This window comes from Bison bison, unplaced genomic scaffold (genome assembly GCF_000754665.1).
Source record: "Bison bison bison isolate TAMUID 2011002044 unplaced genomic scaffold, Bison_UMD1.0 scf7180017864201, whole genome shotgun sequence".
In the NCBI taxonomy this organism is placed as follows: domain Eukaryota; kingdom Metazoa; phylum Chordata; class Mammalia; order Artiodactyla; family Bovidae; genus Bison; species Bison bison.
In genome coordinates, this window is record NW_011494773.1 from 2,041,882 (window position 1) to 2,064,499 (window position 22,618).

The 22,618-nt window shown below is 40.9% G+C and overlaps 1 protein-coding gene across 1 annotated transcript; it reads right to left on the reverse strand.

The window, feature by feature from the left end:
* ALKBH1 (alkB, alkylation repair homolog 1 (E. coli)) lies at positions 1 to 22,560 on the reverse strand. Its single transcript, XM_010844392.1, has 6 exons — positions 22,373 to 22,560; positions 21,238 to 21,346; positions 17,475 to 17,637; positions 5,507 to 5,597; positions 2,042 to 2,235; positions 1 to 1,161 (listed from the first exon to the last, which is right to left on the reverse strand). The coding sequence occupies exons 1-6, from the start codon at positions 22,553 to 22,555 to the stop codon at positions 732 to 734; spliced, it is 1,170 nt and encodes a 389-aa protein (XP_010842694.1). The 5' UTR covers positions 22,556 to 22,560; the 3' UTR covers positions 1 to 731.
* Between the last annotated feature and the right edge of the window lie 58 nt (positions 22,561 to 22,618).

Here is a 22,618-nt window from a genome sequence, read left to right on the forward strand (position 1 = left end):
TTTAAAATTGAGTAAGTTTATTCATGGAGAAAACAGTTACAGAATACCCTTAGCATTTTTTTAGTCCAACAATTAAAATTGCATTTAAAAGCCAACGGAAGTGTTTACAGACCCAAAAGACATCTGGAGAAACTACTGTTCCTCTTTCCTTGGGTGTATGTGTGTTTACCTTTTAGGCAAGAGACATAGCTGTGATTAATCTCTTTTCTAGGAGGTGTGATTTCCAGTTATGTGTATAGGATTCTTCTGTGAAGACCAGAGAAGTCCAAAGAATTCAACGTTGATTGGAATTAAGGTAAGACTAATGGTCGGTTCATGGAACCACAATTTTACCACAAATCTCTAGATAGGGTGGTGAAAGGAGAATAATGTTTCCCATCAGCAAAACTTGAGGTATTTAAAGATTCCAGAGACATGGAAACGCACTTCTACCTCGCTCAAAGGTGATGGCAAGGCTGAGAAGGCTCTTGTGGAAAGTCAGACCTTCTCGGACTTCTCCGTGCATTAGCGCCAAAGCCTAACCAGGACTGGACAATGTCAAACGCTTCTCTAACAAAGCGGTTAATCAGCTTCCTCTTCAGGATGAGTTCTAAGGCAACAGTGTGATCAATGATGAGTTTTTCCCTGTCTCTGTTTTCAGCTTGTCTTGGTGCTAAAGTCGATGGCAATACAAAACAGCAAAGCCATTTCCCGTAGAACCTGCCGGAGTACAAGAATGGGCTCTCCAAGTCTCAGCAGTCAGGGTTTAACCTCGCTCGTTTGACTTGGCTATTGTCATCATCCAGATGGCAGGAACCTTCTGTGGCGATGTCTCTTTTATTCTCCTCCATGGGTTCCAAAGGGAAGTCCTGACCCACGGCCAGCACCTGCCGGACAGTCATGTTAACACGAGCAGTTTTCAAGTAGCTGGCGCACACCTGCCAGTCCTCCACAGAACAGGGATCCACCACCGAGTCTCTGGGGAGGTCAGCTGGGAGAGGCGTCCTGAGGCAGCCAGGCAGGCTTTCCCCTTCTGGACTGGGAAGGACCCTCGGGACCGCGTGGTTCACCAGGCGGCTGAAACCTGACATCACCATGATGTCACCACTGTGCATAAACATGGGGGTGGGGGCTTCGTCTCTTTTGAGGCCACCCAGGAGAAAGATGGCAGACTGTCCGAAGCTGTGAAGTAAAACACCACGCAGTAGTAAGTTTCTGTTGTTAGCCACGGTTGGGAAAGTTAACTGCCAGCTGCACTAGTTTTCTAATTTCGGCATGATACTCATTGCTTCCAAATACTCTTTTTGGGATGGGGTGTGTGTGTGCTGTGTAGCTCATGGGGTCTTAATTCCCTAATCAGGGATCGAGACTAGACCCATGGCCATGAAAGTACCAAGTCCTAACCAGTGGACTGCCAGGGAAGCCCCAGTCCTCCTTTTTAAAGTGTGCTAAGATCCTTCTTTTCTGGTTTGTGTCTGTGAGCGACTAGTCCATGGTCTGCTATTTAAACTTATTAGAGACCACAGAACTACTGTAAAATAGATTGAAGCAATTAAACAAGCAAATAAAAATTTATTTGGGTTCTTTACTAGATATTTATCATTTCTGTTCATTTTAAAGATAAGGCAGTTAAGAAGATTCTGTTCAGGCACTTTCCTCTGGAGATGTAGCACTCTGCAAAAATATAAACTTACATTCAGGGAGACAAGCAGAGTAAACTACTCGGGCTTCTGTGCTTTCCTCTTCTCTATTTCAAAAAGATCGCTCCCTTTGCCTTATGGTCTTTACCACTCATCTATTCCACAGACACTCACAATACCTCTCATTATGAAAGACAGAATCCATGCATCTTAAACAGAAATATTAATTGTAACTTGGTCATTACCCAAAAAGTCGATGTTAATTTTACTTACAGTACATTTCTAAGATGCCCAGAAGTGAAAGATTATTAAGTTCACTCATTTAAAAAATTTAATGTTTTTATTTACTTAAGCTTAAAAATGCTTTATAAAAAAGGAATAAAATGATAAAAGGTAATTCAAAATCCCTAGACCCAACTCACCTGAATGACAGCAGGGGTCTGGAGTGATCTAGTTCAGATCTATCTACATGGATCCCCAGTGTGGAGTCTAATCGGTAGTAATTCAGGATACCTGCTTCAGCTCGGAAACCCTGAAATCCACAGGCAGCAGCTACTTGCTCTGAGAGGAAAGCCAGGTCAGAAGGGAAAGGTGTATAATGATCTGCTGAGTATCTCTTTGATAAAAGCAGGGAAAATAAGAAAAATAAACAATGATCTCAGGAAAAGAGAAAACTGTGGCATACGATTAATTACCACTTTAAAATCACCTCATTTACATGCAGTACGTTGACTGAGTGATTCACAATGTTGCGTCAGTTTCTGCTGTACAGCAAAGTGACTCAGTTATACCTACGCCTACTTCCTTCTTACCTTCTTTTCCATTACGGTTTACTGAATATAGTGCCCTGTGCTGTCCAGGACTTTGTGGTTGGTTTATCCATTCTATATACAAGAGCCTGCACCGCTACCCACAAACTCCCATTCCCCTCTTCCCCACCCCCTCCCCCTCGGCAACCGTTAAGTCTGTTCCCTACCACATGTAATATTAATACAGCCCTGAAAAGTTTTTTTTATTGAAGTATAGCCGACTTACAACATTATATTAGTTTCAGATGTACAACACAGTGATTCAAACTTTTACAGATTATACTCGATTTGTAGTTATTATAAAGTATTGGCTATATTCTCTGTGTTGCACAATATATCCTTGTAGCCCATTTCTTTTATACATAAAGCTTTTTATACACAAAAGTAAAAGTTTGTCTTCTTAATAGCCACACATTTTTGAGGCATCCAGCAATCTGATATTGAGCCAATTCAAAACACCGAGCACCTATGATATGGTAGGCACCACGCTACGCAATGACAGATCCGGCAAATTCAAACCGCACGGGGTCAGCTGTACAGAGCAATCACACCTCTCTCTGAGAGCTGCTCGGTCGTGTCTGACTCTGCAACCCCACAGATTATACAGTCCCTGGAATTCTCCAGGACACAGTACTGGAGTGGGTAGCCTTTTCCTTCTCCAGGGGATCTTCCCAACTAAGGGATCAAACCCAGGTCTCCCGCATTGCGGGCGGATTCTTTACCAGCTGAGCCACCAGGGAAGCCCAAGAATACTGGAGTGGGTAGCCTATCCCTTCTCCTGTGGATGTTTCCAACCCAGGAATTGAACTGGAGTCTCCTGCATTGCAGGTGGATTCCTTACCAGCTGAGCTACCAGGGAAGCCCCACTCTAATCCCAAACATGAGAGTTCTCTTAGATAAAAAGGCAACTAAGAACTCTGTCACTGCCAAGAGGTACCTATGGAAACATGCCAACTAAATGTAATGTATCCCGGATGGGATCCTGGGACAGAAGGCAGAAAGTGTATCAATTAAGAACTAGTCTGCAACATAGCTTCCTGTGATTTCAATGGTCAATCTGATGGGCTGACTTGTGCTCAAAACATTTAAACTGACTTACACTATGGTCAAGTCAGGACCTTAAAATGGAAGTAATTTTCCGCACTTACCTTCCTGAACTGCCTCTATTTTTTGTACCTAAGGCTCACAACTCTTAAAGGCCAGAACACTCTCCATACAAAACACACACGATTTCTGAGAACAAGGCAGCAGCCGGGTCTGAGGGCTTCGTGAGCCAGCAGCAGCCGACACTTCTCCTTGATCTGATGCTCCTCTCTCAGTCCTCCTGTTACTCAATCAGCCTCAGATCTGATTAGAAAAATCAGACTTTTCTGAAAGTCTCTGATGGATGGCCAAGCCTCTTCAGTTGGAATCTGTTTTACTTTTTTCTTCTCTTTTTTCCTGTACTACAAATAAGAGCTCCTATTTAATTTCTCAAAATTATGAGTGTAGTTAAGAGGTTTTGGAGAAAGCGATGGCACCCCACTCCAGTACTCTCGCCTGGAAAATCCTATGGATGAAGGAGCCTGGTGGGCTACAGTCCATGGGGTCGTTGAGAGTTGGACACGACTGAGCGACTTCACTTTCACGCGTTGGAGAAGGAAATGGCAACCCACTCAAGTGTTCTAGCCTGGAGAATCCCAGGGACGGGGGAGCCTGGTGGGCTGCCGTCTATGGGGTCACACAGAGTTGGACACGACTGAAGCGACTTAGCAGCAGCAGCAGCAGCAGCAGAGAAGGTTTTCTCTACCATTTCATTTTAGTCCTTCCTTTAGTCCAAGACAAACTACTTACAGCACTGGGTCGCCTCTGCTGTAACAGAACAGTCAGCTTTTGGGCTTTTATCCCGACCGAATTCCCTGTGCACTGCTCTTGCTTCTTAATTCTCCTCCACTTTTCTCTGATGAACCATTCAGTGTGTTTTGACTCTTTTCACACCATGCTTTTCTTAGTAAGTGAGGCTAACTCTGAGGTCCTTGGGAAATAACAGTATCTACAATAAAACTAGTACCTTAAAAACCAAAAAGCTAACATTTATTGTGTTAATGAATTTAACTGCTTAGAACAGTCAGGCACTACTGTAAGCACTATAAAGGCATTAATCGTTTAATCCTCACAATCGTCTTGGGAGGTTAGACACTAGCCATATTGAAGGCAGGATTCAAATCCAGGCTGTCTAACCAGAAGAAAACCACATGGCTATTTCCCCAAATACAGATGTCTGGTTTTCCATTAAAGCTGTATCACTGAAAATAAGACTTATATCATGAATAGTTCTGAGCAACATTTATTACTGAGTAGTTAATAATTTACTCATAAGCTGGATTGACTGAAACTACAGAGCTGTTAAGTAACTGGTTAGTAGGAAGATGGTTCATGCCAATTTGATTCAGTTTATCCTCAGAATTAAGTCCTTTTGGTGGCAAACACCTGAGAAAAGTGGCACTGAGATGCCAGGGATAAAGGAGGCATTTTCCGAAGCGCAAGGGTCAGGAAAGAAGAAATTGTACCTCAAGAAAACATGGAACTTTAACTGCAGACATTCTTTCCCATCTCTTCCCTGCACAGACCTTATATAGCAGTCAAAGGAATCTAGATTTTGAAAGTTCTTTTGTGAGTTGATGGAAGAGAACACTGTAAGGACATGGAGCTTCTTTCACTCCAGGCACATATTATGTAAAAAATAAATAATCAACAAACACTAAATAACAATGGAACTAAAGATTATAATTGAAAACTCCTCATGAATACAGGAAAGAAAAACCTATATCCCTGAAACCTCCCCAGAGAAAGCATCAATGAATTCTGATGAAATAATATAATCTGAGAGCACATGAAAAAGTACTTTTCTCTTGATAAACTATTCATTCCTCTTCAGATTCTGTATCAAAAGGATTTTAAAGGAGGGAATATATTAAAGAAACCCTCCCACAAATGGATAATCTGATACTTTAAGCTTAGCCAGAAAGAAGTCAAACTATGTGGGCCCAAGAAGCATAAAAATGAAAATCAATGGAATTAGCAAGAAAATCTGAGTACCTTATTGTCCCAGTTATAATGGTAGCCAAGGGTCACCCAGCGTAGTTTCTCTAGCAAACTGCGGGGTCTCCGTTTATTCACTTCTTTACACCTGCAAAATTGGAGACAAAAGATGATTTATTCATTGCAAATGGCAGCAATAGTGTGTTGCATGGATCCTGGAGTCTAAATTTGGTATCTATATAAGCAGTTAGCCAAGATCTCCTCAGGAGAAATTAGAACAGATAAATGAGTTGACCAAGAATATAATACCATCAAAAATATGCTAGCATTTCTAATTCCTAATCCTTGGTTCTAAATCCTCTGCTGAATGGGATCAATTTTAAAGGGTGAGTCTCCAGAATATCAATAATGATAAAATGACAACAGAAATGTCTTTACCTGTCCAGGGCAAATGGGACAGAGTCCTATGGATAATTGAAAATCTGGCTAATAGAACATTTACAATTTTGTTGGCTGAAAGCAGGACATGATTAATTACAGCTACTTTATGTCTAGAATGATGGTGGCTTCCTGGAACTGCAGCTTGGGGGGAAAAATTTGGCAAAATACAGTATACAATAAAAAATTACTGGTTTAACATACCTTCTTTAACCCCACAAAACAACTTAAAACCTGAGGCTTAGCTAACAATTAACGGCCACTTTAATTGATTTGGTTTCTAACATTACCTTATTTAAACCACAAGAGGTTTCTATAAAATGGAGGTGTCCTTTCTGCAATTATAATCTAATCAAATCTATGGGGTTAACCACTCTTTTAGTTTTTAGCCACACAGCATCGCTTGCAGCATGTTAGTTCCCTGACCAGGGACTGAACCTGGGCCCTCAGCAGGGGAAGCATGGAGTCCTAACCACTGGACCATCAGAGAATTTCTTAACTACTCTTTTTCTAAAGAAGCCTGCTTGTTTGATTTACCTCTAAATATCTAAAAATACAAGAATGCTAAGCCTAATCATTTTAGTTTTTCTATGTAATTTACATCATTAATCAATCTTCTTTTTTTAATCTAAGAACCACTACTCTTTAAAGCAGAAAAGACTGGACTGCTTTAAGGAGTTTATATTTTGACAGGAGATGACAGATAAGTGTAAGAAGAAATGAGGGGAAATTTTAAGGCCATATAAAATCTAGCACTAAAATGGATAGCACAAGACCACCAGAATCAGAAGAAGGAAAGTTCAAAGTCAACAGTCTAATCAGTTAAACCTTCATGGTAAAGTTGGGGAGTTGAATATGGCATTAAAGAACGGCAGGCATTTAAACAAGAAGTGATGTAGTAGGCAATATAGGGAGAGTGTGAGCAGAAGCAAAGGATTTATTATAGGCTCACAGTGTAAATGGCACTCATCTTGATGTCTGATAGCTTACAGGGTAGATGCTGCCTGTCCTCAAAGAGTTTACATTCTAAGGACATTGTAACATAGACATACACCAAGACCAGTGTGTGCTTAGTCGCTCAGTCGTGTCTTTGTGACCCCATGGACTGCAGCCTGCCAGGCTCCTCTGTCCATGGGGATTCTCCAGGCAAGAACACTAGAATGGGTTGCCATGCTCTCCTCCAGGGGATCTTCCCAACCCAGGTGTCGAATCCAGGTCTCCAGCACTGCAGGCGTATTCTTTACCAACTGAGCCACCAGGGAAGCCCCAACACCAAGATCAGTAACTAAATAAAATAAATGGATCAAATACTAACTTATTTCGCACGATTGTGAAGAAGAGAGACCTAGCAGGTCCCACTTCTATCCTTTGAAAAGACTATCTCAGGTTGGCCCTTGGCCAAGCACACTGTTCCTATGGTGTCTCTATAAACAATACAGTTTATGCTGAACACATGCCTTCCTTCTGGGAGTGTGAATTTTGGTACCTGTCAGGCAGAGATTGCCTATGTACCATCCTCCAGTAAAAATCTGGGCACTGGGCTTCTTCAAACCATGCTGATGCTGCTGATCCAGGGACCACACTTTGAGAAACACTATTCTAGCCAAACACACACACATAACCTTTTATTTCTCTCAATAAGAGATCATTTTATTCTTGACAAAGAACCCCAAACCAGACTGATCTGTACAAATAAAGGTAACAAGGCAGCTCTGAAAATCTGATGGTGTTTTAGACATTTGAGGTAATACCAATAAACTGCTTTTCATCAAAAGATGGGGTCTAATGTTCTTCAAGAACAGGGTATACATTATTATAACCAACACAGAGTTTATGGTCTTAGTAAAACAATAAAAATTATAGTAACAACCAAGCATGAAGATATAGCTTCTAACATGAACTTTAAAATTTTTGTTTTTCTAGGAAACCAAAAAAACATCTCTTTCTACCTTAACTGATCAGTATAGAAAAGGCTTTGGGTTTTGTCCTATATGAATATTATAGAGGGGCACCAGTCCAGGATGCAAAAGCAGCCAGAGAAGAGCCGTACTTTCTTTTCTTTTTTTTTTTAAGAGCCATACTTTCACAGGCATTAACTCCAGTTCTCATAACAGAAGGGAAAAAAAAAAAAAAAGCTTAAAATTTGCTTAGTAAAAGATTAATTCTGAGTGTGCCATTTTGAGGAGAAAATGTGCATATGTGTGTTTATATAATGCAGGTATGAAATTCTACCCCTTATTTCATATCCACTTTTGAAAACCTGACTTCTATTCTTGCTTTTGTATAGGATTTCTGGAAGGAAGGTAGCAACAATCACTGTAACAACTGCCTTCAAGATGTGAGAGCAGGACTGGCCTGTGCTAGACATTTCTTTTTGTAGTAGCACCTAGGGACTCTTCTCTGGAGAAGGTGGTGGCACCCACTCCAGTACTCTTGGCTGGAAAATCCCATGGGCGGAGGAGCCTGGTGGGCTGCAGTCCATGGGGTCGCTAAGAGTCGGACACGACTGAGCGACTTCACTTTCACTTTTCACTTTCATGCATTGGAGGAGGAAATGGCAACCCACTCCAGTGTTCTTGCCTGGAGAATCCCAGGGACGGGGGAGCCTGGTGGGCTGCCGTCTATGGGGTTGCACAGGGTCAGACACGACTGAAACGACTTAGCAGCAGCAGGGACTCTTCCGGTCCCCATGGGCCTCCTGGGTAATAAAGATTCCAAAAAATTCATTTGAACATTGTGAATAGTATTAGGCTCAAACCAGGTTTCACATGCTCCCACATCTTTTTCAGGCAGAAAATACTGAGGGGTTAATGAAGGGAAGGGTGGGCGGTTCTTTTTTTAAGCCTGACTTGTCCTAAAAGGAAGAAGCCAAGAAGGCTTACTGGCAATGGAGCTGCTCACCCACCCGAAGGAATGCAGGGAACGATGCCATCTAACCTAACTTTAAATCTTCACCCAATTATCCAGAAGAAGGTTTTCAAGCAGGTATGACCCTAATTATTGGTGCTCACTGCTAACAGAAACGTGCTGCCCCTTCAGGCAGCAGCCAGCAGATGACTGATGGGCAGAGCTTGCACCTTCTCCTCTGCTGAATGCCCACTCAGCACTGTGCTCAGGTTCTGTCAGGGGAAAACCCTTATGTAAGTGTTAGCATTTCTCTCAGCAGTCTCGTTCTACAGCACTGCTTTCAACTGAACCTGAACTGTGTGGAAATGAAGTCCTGTCCTGCTTGCCCGCTCTCCATGCAGCGGGTAAGCACTGAAGTCTTTTTCTTCCTTGCCTCAAGGGAGTGAACCACATTCTCACTTAGGACAGAAATCTGGAAGTTGCTTATGACAGAAAACCTTCAATATCCTATTACAGGTATTGCTTCTCCAATCATTTTTAAAGATTTAGGGACTGTCTTTCACCACTCTGAATATCTCCCTCCACAACCACAGCTTTCGGTCCTTCTTCCTTTCCTAGTCCCTCACTTTCATTAAACCTAAAGTTGCATCTCAGGTCCCTGGAACTCCAGTTTTTCAGTATTTGAGTACTTACAGTTTTGTTTCTCTTCTTAACCTGAATCTCTCAGTAAACCAGAGCAAACGGACATCCAATTCTACTCTAACACCCTTTGGCTATCTTGTAAATGTTAGTTTTATCTCATCTTCTACCTTCTGTTCTAAACCTTCACCATTTGTCTCAAGTGCTCAGTCCTGCCCCTACTCCCTTCCAGGACAAAGAGAACACAGAGGCCCACTCAGAGGATCCAGTTAATGATTTCAACTTCCCTCTCCTACACCTCTATACTGTGTGAAGTCCTTACTCTGTCCTTCCTTCCTGGTCTCAGCAGTGGTTTTCTTTCTTTCCATTAAGGCCAGTTCTCACCTACACTCTCTCCCATTTCCCTGATGTAGCCTCTGAGGCCCTTCTCCATTATTATCTTTCTTCTCTTATTTCCAACCTTCCTTTTTATTTGTTTCTTCCTCTTGATCCTATAAAAAAAATGTTCAACATTTCCACAAACTTAAGAAAAAAAACAACAAAAAACACTTTTCACACAACCTCTTACTCAGGTACCCTAAGTCCTGCCTGTCTGCTCCATAGCTCTCCTTCTCTTCACGATTAAATCATCCCAAGGACTCAATATCAGCTGCCCCCACTCTCTCTTCTCACTGAGATGTCACTTTTGCTTACACTCTACAAAAACTAGTTTCAATTATACCATTTAATCATCAAATCCTAAGCCTTGGTCCTTGTCTTATTTTGGAAACATTTTCCTACCTTGGCTCCCAATAGTAATTTTTTTCACCCAGACCTGATGCTTCCTAGGCCCAACTGCCTTTTCTCTATGTTTTTCATAACAAAAACAAACAAAAAGCCACATCACTCCCACTGCTTTATGATGATGGTCTTCCTGTGTAACTCCCATATCCCTCTGTCTCTCACCTGACTTTGCTCAAAGTTTGCTCTCACTAAACTTTGCTTAGTTCTCCATTTCCAAAGGCAGAGACATCTCCATGTGGATACTCCACAGGCATTTCAAAAACAATAAGCCCCAAACTACACTAAGGATTATCTTTGCTCACTTTCGTCTTCCTCCAATCTTTTTTCCATTAAAAATCTCAGTATATAATGTTCCAATGAACATGGAGGTGCAGATATATTTCTGGGATAGTGATTTTGTTTCCTTTGGATATATACTTAGAAGGTGAATTGCTGGATCATACAGTAGTTCTATTTTTAATTTTCGAGAAATTGCTACACTGTTTTGCAAAATTAAATAACTGCAGCATTATTTACAGTAGCGAAGACATGGAAACAACCTAAGTTGCTTTCTTTCTTCTGCCTTTCCAATGACAGATGAATGGATAAAGAAACTGTGATACACACAAAGTAGGGTGTATTATTCAGCCATTAAAAAGGGAAATCCTGTCATTTGTGACAACATGGATAAAACTGGATGGCATTATGCTAAGTGGAATAAATCAGAGAAAGACAAATACTGCATGATCACAGTTCTATGTGGAATCTAAAAAAATCTGATAAAGAACAGACTGGTGGTTGCCAGAGGTGCTGGGGAGCGGGGGTGTGCGTGTATGAAACGGGTAAAGGTAGTCAAAGATAAAAACCTGTCATTGGAAGAGAGGTTCTGGAGGAGCGTGTGTGCTCAGTCATACCGACTCTTTGCGGTCCCGTGGATTGTAGCCCACCAGGCTCCTCTGCCCATGGAATTTTTCAGGCAAGAATACTGGATGGGTAGCCATTCTTTTCTCCAGGAGATTTTCCTGACGCAGGGATCAAACCCACTTGTGTCTCCTGCACTGGCAGGCAAGGGTTCTTTACCACTAGCGCCACCTGGGAAGCCCATGTACAGTGCAGTGACTATAGTTAATACTGAACGGTACATTTGAAAGTAGTCGAGAATAGACATGTTTTTAAAACAAAAAGAAATTGTTTAACAATGTGAGGTAACTGATGTTAATGAAATTTACTGTGATAATCATTTGAAATTATACATGTATCAGATCATTATGTTGTACACCTTGGATAACACAATGTTATATGTCAATCATATCTCAATAAATCTGGAATACCCCCCACTTTGCCCAAACTTAATCTACCTGCCACTTAGAAATCTGTGTTTAATCCTTAACTACTTTTCTGTTACTTTTCATAGTCTTCTGCTTACCAAGTCCTATAGACAATGTCTCTACCAGGCCTGCATTATCTTTTGCATGCGTTAGTAAGCTAAATTCTTAATTGTGCTTTCTGCAATGATTAAATTTGCAGTCCATTTTCTGCACTGCCACAAAAATTCTCTGAAGTGAAAAATCTATTACTAATTTTGAATTCCCCATTCACAAGGACAAAGTCCACATTTTCTTATTGTGACAAAAATTTGTATTTTATGACAAGACAAGAAAAATTTAAACATAAAACAAATTTCTTTGCCTTTAAGCTCCCTCTCTCCCCCTTACTATGCATTGTGTATCTGTATTATGCATTGATCAAACCTCCCCCATTGGCAGAAATACCTGCTCATATAAAGAGCAACATTCTCCCAACATCAGTAAGATAACTCCTTAAAAGATAACGTTCCTTTTTGATCTTATAAGGGGATGCGTAGAAACAGACTCTGTAAACTGTCAACAGTCCATCATTTCATACACAGCTCTCTGTCTCAGAAAACTTAAGCAACTATGCCTTGACTTCTAACAGCTGAATAGTTCTTGGAGCTTTCTCACATGCTATTCCCAGGTAATAATCCTCAGCTTGGTTCAAATAAAATATTTCCATTTCTTTCTTAGATCAATTAATTTTTCATCAACACTATACAGCATGGAAACCCCCTTATAATCTGGTCCTCACCTTTCTCATTTTGTCTCCAAGCATTTCCTACAAGGACCTTTCATGGCTATGTTTCTGACCATGCAATTTTCTGAGATGCTCTCTCCTCTCCTACTCGACTCTCGATTTTTCTAATTTGCTTTTTCACGCACAGTTTAAACACTTCTTCGGGGAAATCTTTATCCTGGACTCAGTCTCTCACTCCCTTACAGAACTTTGCAGCTTCCTCTATTAAAGCATACAGTTTTAGTGCTGTAAATATGAAAGTACCTGAATTCCTCCTTAAATAGTCTCTTCCTCACAGGCAGGGGCTGAGTTTTAATCTTCATATCTATGCTAGCACCAAGTATTGCCTAAAGCATAAATACACATTATTTAATAAATGAATGAAAATAAGATGGAAAGATACTACATACAGTCTTTCATCAACCATTCTCAAGTTTAGCATTATACTTTTACTGGGCTAGCAGAGAAGCTAACAATTTACTTAAAATTAATATTTACTCAGCACCTTATAATACATATAAAGAACTGTGGTTGGCACCAAGGCTACAAAATTTTCACGGTCTGGGGGTGGGGCAGGGTAGACAGTGGGAGGAGAAGGGGCAGATTCCGGGATTCACTACGATACATGCTATAACAGCATCATAAACAAAGTCTTAAAGAAGAAGAAAGGGCAAGGGATTAATTCTGCTTCTGTACTGAAAATATCAATGGAAAAAAGCCTTCACATACACTGAATACAAAAATGGATACAAAGCATTGCATACGCTAACTTATGAAATAAATAAAGCAAAGTTGTTTTATTTAAATATACATTTTCCCTTTGTCCTATTGTTTGAAGTTATTTTTGAATAGATAATATATTCAAAAAATTCAAGAGGTATAAAAAAGTATCCATTAACCAATTATTTCTACAAATATTTATTTAGTAACTACCATGCACCGGAGAATAAAAACACTGGCAAAGGGATAAAGAAGGGAAATAGGGGTGGGGAGTGGTGTGCTATTTTTAACCAAATAAGGGAATCATCTCACAAGATGATATCAGAACAAAGACCAACAGGAAGCAATCCACTGATTGGTCATCTAGGAAAGAACTTTCTAGGTAAAAGGAACAGCTTGTACAAAGAATCTGGGCACGTCTAAAGTGTATAAGGAACTGAATGAAGGCCAGGACTGCTGGAGAATAAACGAAAGAGAACAGGAGCTGAGGTGGGAGAGTCAGATTATGTAGGCCTTACAGTCTTGATAAAGACATTTGATTTTAAGTGTGATGGGATTGTACACAAAGAATCTGACTGGTCTTTGTCCCTGGTTCTTTAGGGCAAGCTTTTAAACCCTTGGAATTTCTGGAAGGGATACGAAGTGAAGTGAAGTCACTCAGTCATGTCTGACTCTTTGCAACCCCATGGACTGTAGCCTATCAGGCTCCTCTGTCCATGGGATTTTCCAGGCAAGAGTGCTGGAGTGGATTGCCATTTCCTTCTCCAGGGGATCTTCCTGACCCAGGAATCGAACCCAAGTCTCCCACGTTGCAGGCAGACGCTTTACCGTCTGAGCCACCAGGGAAGGGATAGGAGTATCTGTTATTCACTATGGACCCTAAGACCACGCCTGAATTTATACTAAGGCGATGACTCGGGACGTGGGCCTGTCAAGCTAGAAAGTGGTATCAGGCAGGGAGACCGAGTTCAATCATGACCAAATCAATCACGCTCAAGGGGCGAAACTCCAATTACAACCGCGAACACTAGGCCTCGGGGGAGCTTCCTGTGAGCGCCACATGTCCTGATTCCCTGGGAAGAGGTCACGGACACTCTGTGTTCAGGATCCTTCCAGACATCACTCTGTAGTCTCCTCACTGGATGGCCCTGATCTGTACCTTTTATAATAAAATTATAATCATAAGTGTAATGCTTTCTTGAGTTTTGTTAATTGTTCTATTGAGTGAAGGGAGATCACAGGTTCCAAGACATGGGAACTCCCCTGAATTTGTACCCAGTTGGTCAGAAGTGTGCACAGACTGGGGGTCTCCCAAACTCGGAGGTGGTGTCTGAAGTGAGGGGACTTTGGCTAAGGACCATGCCTTTAACTTGTGATGTCTGTGTTGATTCTGGATGATGAGCATCAGAACTGAACTGCGGTACTGCAGATAAGAACTATAAAAGATGAGTATTGAAAACAGACTGGAGAGAGACGAGAGCAGACACAGGGCGACGGGTTAGGAGGCCACTGCAGTTGAGTGACGGTGGCTTTAGACCAGCGTGGATATGATGGAGATACCAAGGAATGATTTTATTCATCACGACTGTTGATGCTACTGTATTTGCTGGAGGGCTGGAGTTGAGATTTCTCGGTGGCTGTATGGTGCCTGATGCTACTACTGGGGTCTATCATGTTTGATCTGCTGCTGCTGACACTCAGGTTGTGTCTCATCCCCTCCCCTCCACTGTAAAGCATGCTGTAATAAAGCTGCTCACAGAGAGACACGCAGGTGAGGTGAAATCCTGCCGACAGACAGCTGTTTCTCATCCTCCCCTCACAAGCAATGCTGCAATAAAGATGCTTACACCCAACTACTGGACTGTGTGTGAGCATCTCTAGCTACACTATTCACTGACAACAAACTGAACAAAACATAAAATTGGGGTGCCCTAATTTTGTGAACACATCTATTTTTGGTTATATGTCCCAAATATTTCATTTTCTACTTAAAAGTTTCTTCTGCCCCGACCACAGAAACCTAGAAAGTTAAAATTGAAAGGATTCTTAGAGGTCCTCTAATTCAGAGGTTCTTACTGTGAATGTAACAGTAGATAACCAAAATCTCTAGGGAAATCTTTATGAACCACAGAACCTCTCCCTTTCTGACACGCTCTGGGAACGTGGGAGAACCGGCATGTACTGTCTAGGTGACTCTGACCATGATTCAGCCACCCTGAATGGCTATTCCAGTCCAATCCCTCTGTTTCCCAGATGAGGAAACTGAAGCATCTATCCTGTAGTGACAGAAGGAAAAGTAGGCCCTAACTGATTTTCAGGGCTGGAAGCAATGTCTGAGCATATCAATTTCTCCCAACCCTTGACAACAGAAGGTATACCATCACATTTTGTATTTTTTCTAATTTATTAGACCAAAAAAAAAAGTATCTCACCATTGTTTACGGGATGATTTATTACAGAGATTCATCTGAGCTATCTTGGAAGATGACAACTGGCATTTCAAGAGAATCATTTGTTAGAAACAAACAAACAAAAATTAATTTTTTGAAAACAGAGGCTGGTTTAGTTAACAAACTCTAAGCTCTCTAATTTCACTCAGCTAGGATCTTCCCTTGCTGCTGCTGCTAAGTTGCTTCAGTCGTGTCTGACTCTGAGGGACCCCGTAGACGGCAGCCCATCAGGCTCCACCGTCCCTGGGATTCTCCAGGCAAGACCACTGGAGTGGGTTGCCATTTCCTTCTCCAATGCGTGAAAGTACAAAGTGAGAGTGAAGTTGCTCAGTCGTGTCCAACTCTTCTCGACCCCATGGACTTCAGCCCACCAGGCTCCTCCGTCCATGGGATTTTCCAGGCAAGTGTACTGGGGTGCCATTGCCTTCTCCTTACTTGCTCTGAATTCTACAGAAGACGTATTTAATAGCAGGATTTTCCACACTGCTTTTGTTTGTAACATAACCTACAGACCAAGAGGATTTTTAAAGGAAAACCAATGCATTTTATTGTTATTTTCCTTTCAGCTTAAGAAAATCATCTATTTCCTTGTTAGAATTAATATGACATAGTTTCTGAAAACTGTATCATTAAACAATTAATATGACATAGTTTCTGAAAATTAAGTCCAAACAACACACACAAAACTGATACAAAGATTTTAACAGGCTGTTCTAAGGAATTCTCACATATTATCTTGTTTAATCCTAACACTGTTACATGAGGAAAAGACTACTACTACAAGGCATAGAAAGGTTAAACTGCTAAAAGTCAACAAAGCCAGTAACTGGCAGAGCCAGGATTGGAACCCAGGCAATCGGACTCTCGAACCAATGCTTTACATCACTACCCTTGGCCCTAACCAACCTTTCTGGTGTCATCTCTTGCCAATCCTATTTAGGACTTTCAGGAAGCATCTTCCATCTTCAATCTAGCCACTTACTTGACCATACTCATTATCTTACAAACTCTATCCCTGTACTTTCCAAATTGTATTTAATTATATGTGCACATATCTCTGTCTATGACTAACCTACAATTCCTTGAAGGCAGGAACTGTGTCTTTTCTGTCTTGAATCTCTAACACTTAAGCACAGAATCCGACACAGCAGAAACCCAACGGACATTTGTGGAATAAACACATGAATGCATGCCTTCTGTGCTCCTGTAACACGGAACACGTTACTCTGCCTTTGTTAAGGCTGCTCTCTCTACCCCAAACAGCCATTTTACTATTCTGACGGGCAAACACCTAATTGTTTTTGAAGATTCATTTCAAATGGATAGAGAAAAAAAAAGAGGATAATGGGCCCAATTAAAAAATCATTTTTCCTTCTTTGACACCTCTTTCCTGCCTGGAAGAATTATTTCTTCCTCTGATTCCCCACAGCATTTTCATAAACATCTATTCTAACACTTTCTGAGCTCTATTATCTTATTCCTGTTGATACTGAGTTCCTGCCATAGACTATGCACTCCTGAGTGCCGAGACAGGGTCTTGTTTATCTTTGTACTGTGTATCTCCAATGTTTAGCATCATGTCTGGCACACAACTGACCCTCAAAAAATATCTGTAGAATAAATGAAAGCTGAAACAACATTAAGGTACAAAGACTAGTTTTCATGAAGAACAGCTGGCCACCATTAAACAGAAAGTAATACTGACTTCATCCTGGAGAGCAGAAGGCTTTTAGTGTTACTCTCTTCAGGATACTATAAGGCTTCAAAGGAACTCTCTTCAAGCAGAAAAAAGGGTGAAGCTGAATAAAAATGGATTATCTAATGATTAACGAGGATGAACTCATTATCTATGCTATGATAAGCTAATGTTTAAAATGGATCTCAATTTACTATAACTGCCAAAGCGTCTGTCCAAATGTTCCTGGGGGAAAGAATATAACTGTGCTGTATTTGAGTGGACATTAGAGAAAAAAAAAGCAGGTCAGTTACTTTCACTGAACTATTATAGAGTAGTTCCTTTAAAGACCTGTGATGACCTGAGCTGAATACTAATGATTTACTGTGACTGTATGACTTACCTTAGAAACTCCTTGCTCTGTTCCCACAAATCCTGGGTCTCTTCTTTAGTCATATGCTTGTCCAGGTTACACACATTAGGTTTCCGGGAATATAACTTAAGGCACTGCTTTACCCAGTGCCACTGGTAACCTGGGAGGAAGGGGTTTGAGATAAAAATAAACCCTATACAGAGATGAACGAGAGAAAAAGAAGAGGAGGAAATTCTCCGTCAGTTAATCAGATCATTTATTTTTGTTGACATCCTTCTATCCCCTACTTTATTATTTACTCCACACCTCCTTTTGCTAATGCTTCTACACATAAACATAAGTTTTCATTCCTACACTCCAGTTTTAGAGGAAGAGGTATTCCTTCAAGTTAATAAAAAGCTGTTCTGATGATGGTTGCCAGACATCTATCACTATGCAATTATCTCTGGCTTTTTGGGTTATTCTCAAGAGAAACAAGTATTACACAATTATTAATTGTGTTAACCCAAAGGAAACTTCAGAACTAAAACTGCCAAGTCATCCTTCAAATTTCACCAAGTATCATTCACAGAGGTGGAAGCTGCTTCCTGTAGTTACTATTTCTCTGATATCTCAGTGTTACCTTTTTGCCTTTTCTGTTTTCTAATATCTAACTAATTATTATTTTTTTACTATTAAACTATCTCAGTTAAAATGACTGTTGTGATTTCTGCCTCTTTTGATCTTTGACTACTATAAGAGGGAAGAAAGACAGTATGGACATCTGTCCAGTATGCAAATACCTCGCCATCTCTCCTCTGTAAAAGAGGAGTAACAATGCCAACTGGAATCATATGCACAGGTAACGGTTCACTCATCAACATTCAACAAACATACACTGTATGCACTTTCTTAAGAATTAGAGACAGATGAAAAACTCTGTTTTAAGAAGCACCTGGAGAGAGCAGTAGAGATAGTTATACAGATAATGTCTTTTAGAAGTCTGGCTATGAAGGGAAACAAAGGCTGAGAAGGAGCCATAGAAGAATAAGGGGAGAGTTTGGAAAGACCTAAGCATGCTTACAGATGATGAGCAAAGAGCCAGCAGAAAGGAACTGGCTGAATATAGGAGAGGGAAAAGGAACACAGGGAGGTCTTGAAAGCTGGAAGGGGTAAAAGGCAGGATCAAAAGGTGAAGAGAGTGGTTTTGAACAGAAGGCACCCCTCTTCCTCTAAAATTCAGGACAGGAATGAACACTCACTGAGAAGTGCGGAGGTCACTTTTGCATTTCACGTATAAGTCAAATTCTCCAAATAATTTAAGAATGATAGAAGTGTTGATATTTTGGAAAAAAAAAAGATATGAGAAAATTTTCCAATAAATGACTGTCTGTTATCACCACTACTTTACAAAATAAGAATATTATAATATTCCTAAAGATATCACATTAAACGAAGAATACTTTCGATCTAATTCAGGTTTGAACAGTGACAGGAAATTAAACACTTTTATAGGCAGTCAGTTCCAGACAACTGCTGTTTTATGGAGTTAAAATTTGCCTAATTTTAATTTTTCATGCATTAGTCTTAGGTCTTAAAACACAGCAACCACAAATCAGTTTTCAATTCTTCTTGATAAATGCCTCTAACTATGTAGCTAACATTTACTGAGCATTTACTATGTGCCAGAAACTGACCTAAGTACTTTACATGTACACTCACATTAAATCCTATCCTTATAAAGTGGGTACTATCTTTTGACACATTTTACATATGAAGAAATTGAGGCCAAGAGAATTAAGAAACTTGCTCAAGATCACACAGTACGAAGTGGTGGAGCCAGGACATGAACCCAGAGTCTGGTGTCAGACCTTAATCCCCAGTATGCACTGCTTTCCACCTGTTTCTATGTAGGATAATGTTGGATGTTATCATGGTCCCCCTCAGGTCTACCCTACCCAAGACTCAGTCTCTGGTCTTCAGACCCATCACCTTCCTGCTCACTCTTGTAAGGACAGCTTGTGGTTTACTCAGGTTCCTTTAGAATACGCAGGATCCTGAAGTAAACATAATCCTCCTGATCAAGTCAGAGTAAGGTGAGACTCATTTCCCATGTCTTGGACGTTGTACTTCTATTAAATGCAGCTTATATGATGGCAGGAAAGACAGAATAAAGTCTTTAAGGACATAATGAGGGACCAACTCAAATGATGTGGCCTAAGTGTGAAATCCCAGAAAACTTCAAATACCAAGTAGAGGCATACCTCAGATACTTTGACTTTTAAACCACTGCAATAAAGCGAGTATTCCAAGTCACAAGATTTTTTGTTTCCCAGTGCAAATAAAATTTACACTATACTGTATTCTATTTATGCAATAGCATTGTGTCTAAAAACAATGAACACACTTTAATTAAAAATTTATTTGAATTATATAAAACAATGCTGAAAAACGCTAACCATCATCTGAGCCTTTAGTGAGCTGTAACCTTTTTGCTGCTGGAGGGTTTGAAATATTACGAGAATCACCAAAATGTGACAGAAACACAAAGTGAGCAAATGCTGTTGGAAAAATGGTGCCAAAAGACTTGCTTAATCCGGGGTTGCCACAAAACTTCAGTTTGTAAAAAAATAAAACTATCCGTGAAGCACAATAAAATGAGGTATGCCTATATTCCAACACGCACAGCAGAAAACCAAACTGGGGCTGGTAACTTTTCAGCCTGAACAATCTGGTAAACATGGCCATGAACACAAGAGCAAGGCATGAAAGGTAAAGGCCGCCTTCAGGAATAAAAGCAGCACAAAACACTACTGGTGACAGATGCTCTTTATCCAAATGCACGAAGAGCAATGCTTTCATATGCAAAAGCCACCACTCAGCTGTTTCCTTTGTGACTTCAGACACAAAAGTGCATGTGGGCTTTTATGGAAGTGTGAAAGTTGTTACCTCTTCCCACAATGGCAACATATACACTTCAGTGGTCATAATGTATTAACAGCTGTAACACAGACCTGGCTCTTGGAACAACAAAAACTAAATTTTTAAAGGAATTTCTCTTGCTTTTGACCTGCATTTGAAATCACAAGTGCAATGTTAACTTTATGTCTTCGAGGTACAGAATGGAGATATAAGATCGTCTGGCCAAATAAGGCATTATATTTATGCAACAGCATTGTGTCTATGCTAAAAAACAATGAACACACTTTAATTAAAAATTTATTTGAATTATATAAAACAATGCTGAAAAACACTAAATGGTTCATGATAATTAATCAACAATGGCCCCATGAGCCTAGAAAAAAGGTTAATAATGTTACCCACTTTTCATTATTATCTTAATTTCTCTACCTGACATCACTGAAATTCAAAAATCTAGATTATTTCGCCTTATAGGACTTTTGATTTCATTAACTGTAGTTTTCTATTCAAAAATTCAGTCTTGATAACAGCAACAGCTTTTAAGTTGTTACATCATTTGTGAATGTAGGGATTTTTGACTGGAGTGAACATGATGAGTTACTCTTATCAATTCAAAGTACTTCTTCTGTTCAGAGCTGCGGCAGGGAGCCCAGAGCCACTGTTCTGATCTTTGGTTTGAACCTGGTTTGTCACTTCCTGCACTATAAGGCAGGCATTACTGACTCCTATTCTAGCCAAATAAACGGACATCTTAGACAAGGAAGAATTCAGGAGGGGTTTGGGAGCAGAACATTTGTACATTTAGTTTTCTTCTTTGTCTATTTACTCCTTCTCCAAAACTAGACAAACTTTGATTGAGTAATTTTTGCCTTCTGAGCTCAACTGAACTCACCAGGATAGCCTTGGAGTCCGTAGGCTTGCCACTTGCTGACCGGCTCAAGTCCTGCTCTGAGTGCATCATGGTCACTGACTGAGGACAAATTTAACTGGGATTTCACCACCTGGCAGGAAGCAAACAGAAGTCAGCAGGCTAAAGCTATTTCACAGGTTAACTGTGAGAATCTCAAACCTCTAAAGGCATTTCTGATGTGGGGCAGTTAGGAGTCCTAAGTTTGGGGTCCTAAGTCAAGCCTGAATATTCACTGGAAGGAATGCTGCCGAAGCTGAAGCTCCAATACTTTGGCCGCCTGATGCCAAGAGCCGACTCAAGGGGGCAGCAGAGGTTGAGATGGTTAGTAGCATCATTGACTCAATGGACAAGAATTTGAGCAAACTCTAGATGGTGGAGGGCAGAGGAGCCTAGCATGCTGCAGTCCACGTGGCTGCAAAGAGTTGGACACGACTTAGCGACTGCACAACAACAACAAACTTAGTTCTACCATTTACTTGATATAAGACTTAGATAAGTTACTTAACATCTTAGATCCTCAGTTTCCTCATCTATGTACTAACAAACACAACAGAGCTATACAAAATTGAAGTCGTTATGAGGAGCTGACCTTTAACACTATCTTCTCCTACGATACCACACCTTTGTGATTTTTTTATAAGATTCTGAATTATCAAAGGTGTTTGGTATACAGACTACCTTTGGTTAGGACTAACAATAATGCTTGTGAGGAACTTGAACACGGTGTTTAAACAGGGCTTTGAGGAACACCCGGCTGGAGTGCCCTAATCAGAAAAAAATCTTTCAATAAAACACTAGGAATTTTGTTTACTAAAAGCACCATAGTTGTTCTCTTTTCGATGGAACCTCTAACCGAAACTCGTAACTTTTTACCCTTGTTAATTACTTATAAATTAAACTTTTAAGGGACCTATGAAGGTTTCCTGGCATTTAAGAATATCTTAAGAGACTCCCCTAGTGGTCCAGTTGTTAGGAGCCCGCCTGCCAATGCAGGGGACATAGGTTCAATTGCTGGTCCGGGAAGATTCCACATGTCACGAGTAACTAAGTCCCAGAGCCAAAACTACTGAGCCCATCGAGACCATCGCTTCCGAGCGCGCCGCTCCTCTCTCCGTACCTTGGGGGCACCAGGTCCCGTACCGCGGGCTGCGTGGGACACGGAGAAGTCGATGACCCCTTCCAGGTCTGCGGTTCCGGGGCGGCTCTGCCGGTAAAAGCGGAAAAGCTTCCGAAACGCGTCCTCCCCAGGCTGCACCGCCAGCGTCGCCACGGAACCCACTGCCGCCGCCATCTTCCCCATCTCGTTGTCAAGCCTCCCCTGACCCGGAAGCTGATTTCCGTGCTCCGGATTAGGCAGGCTCTT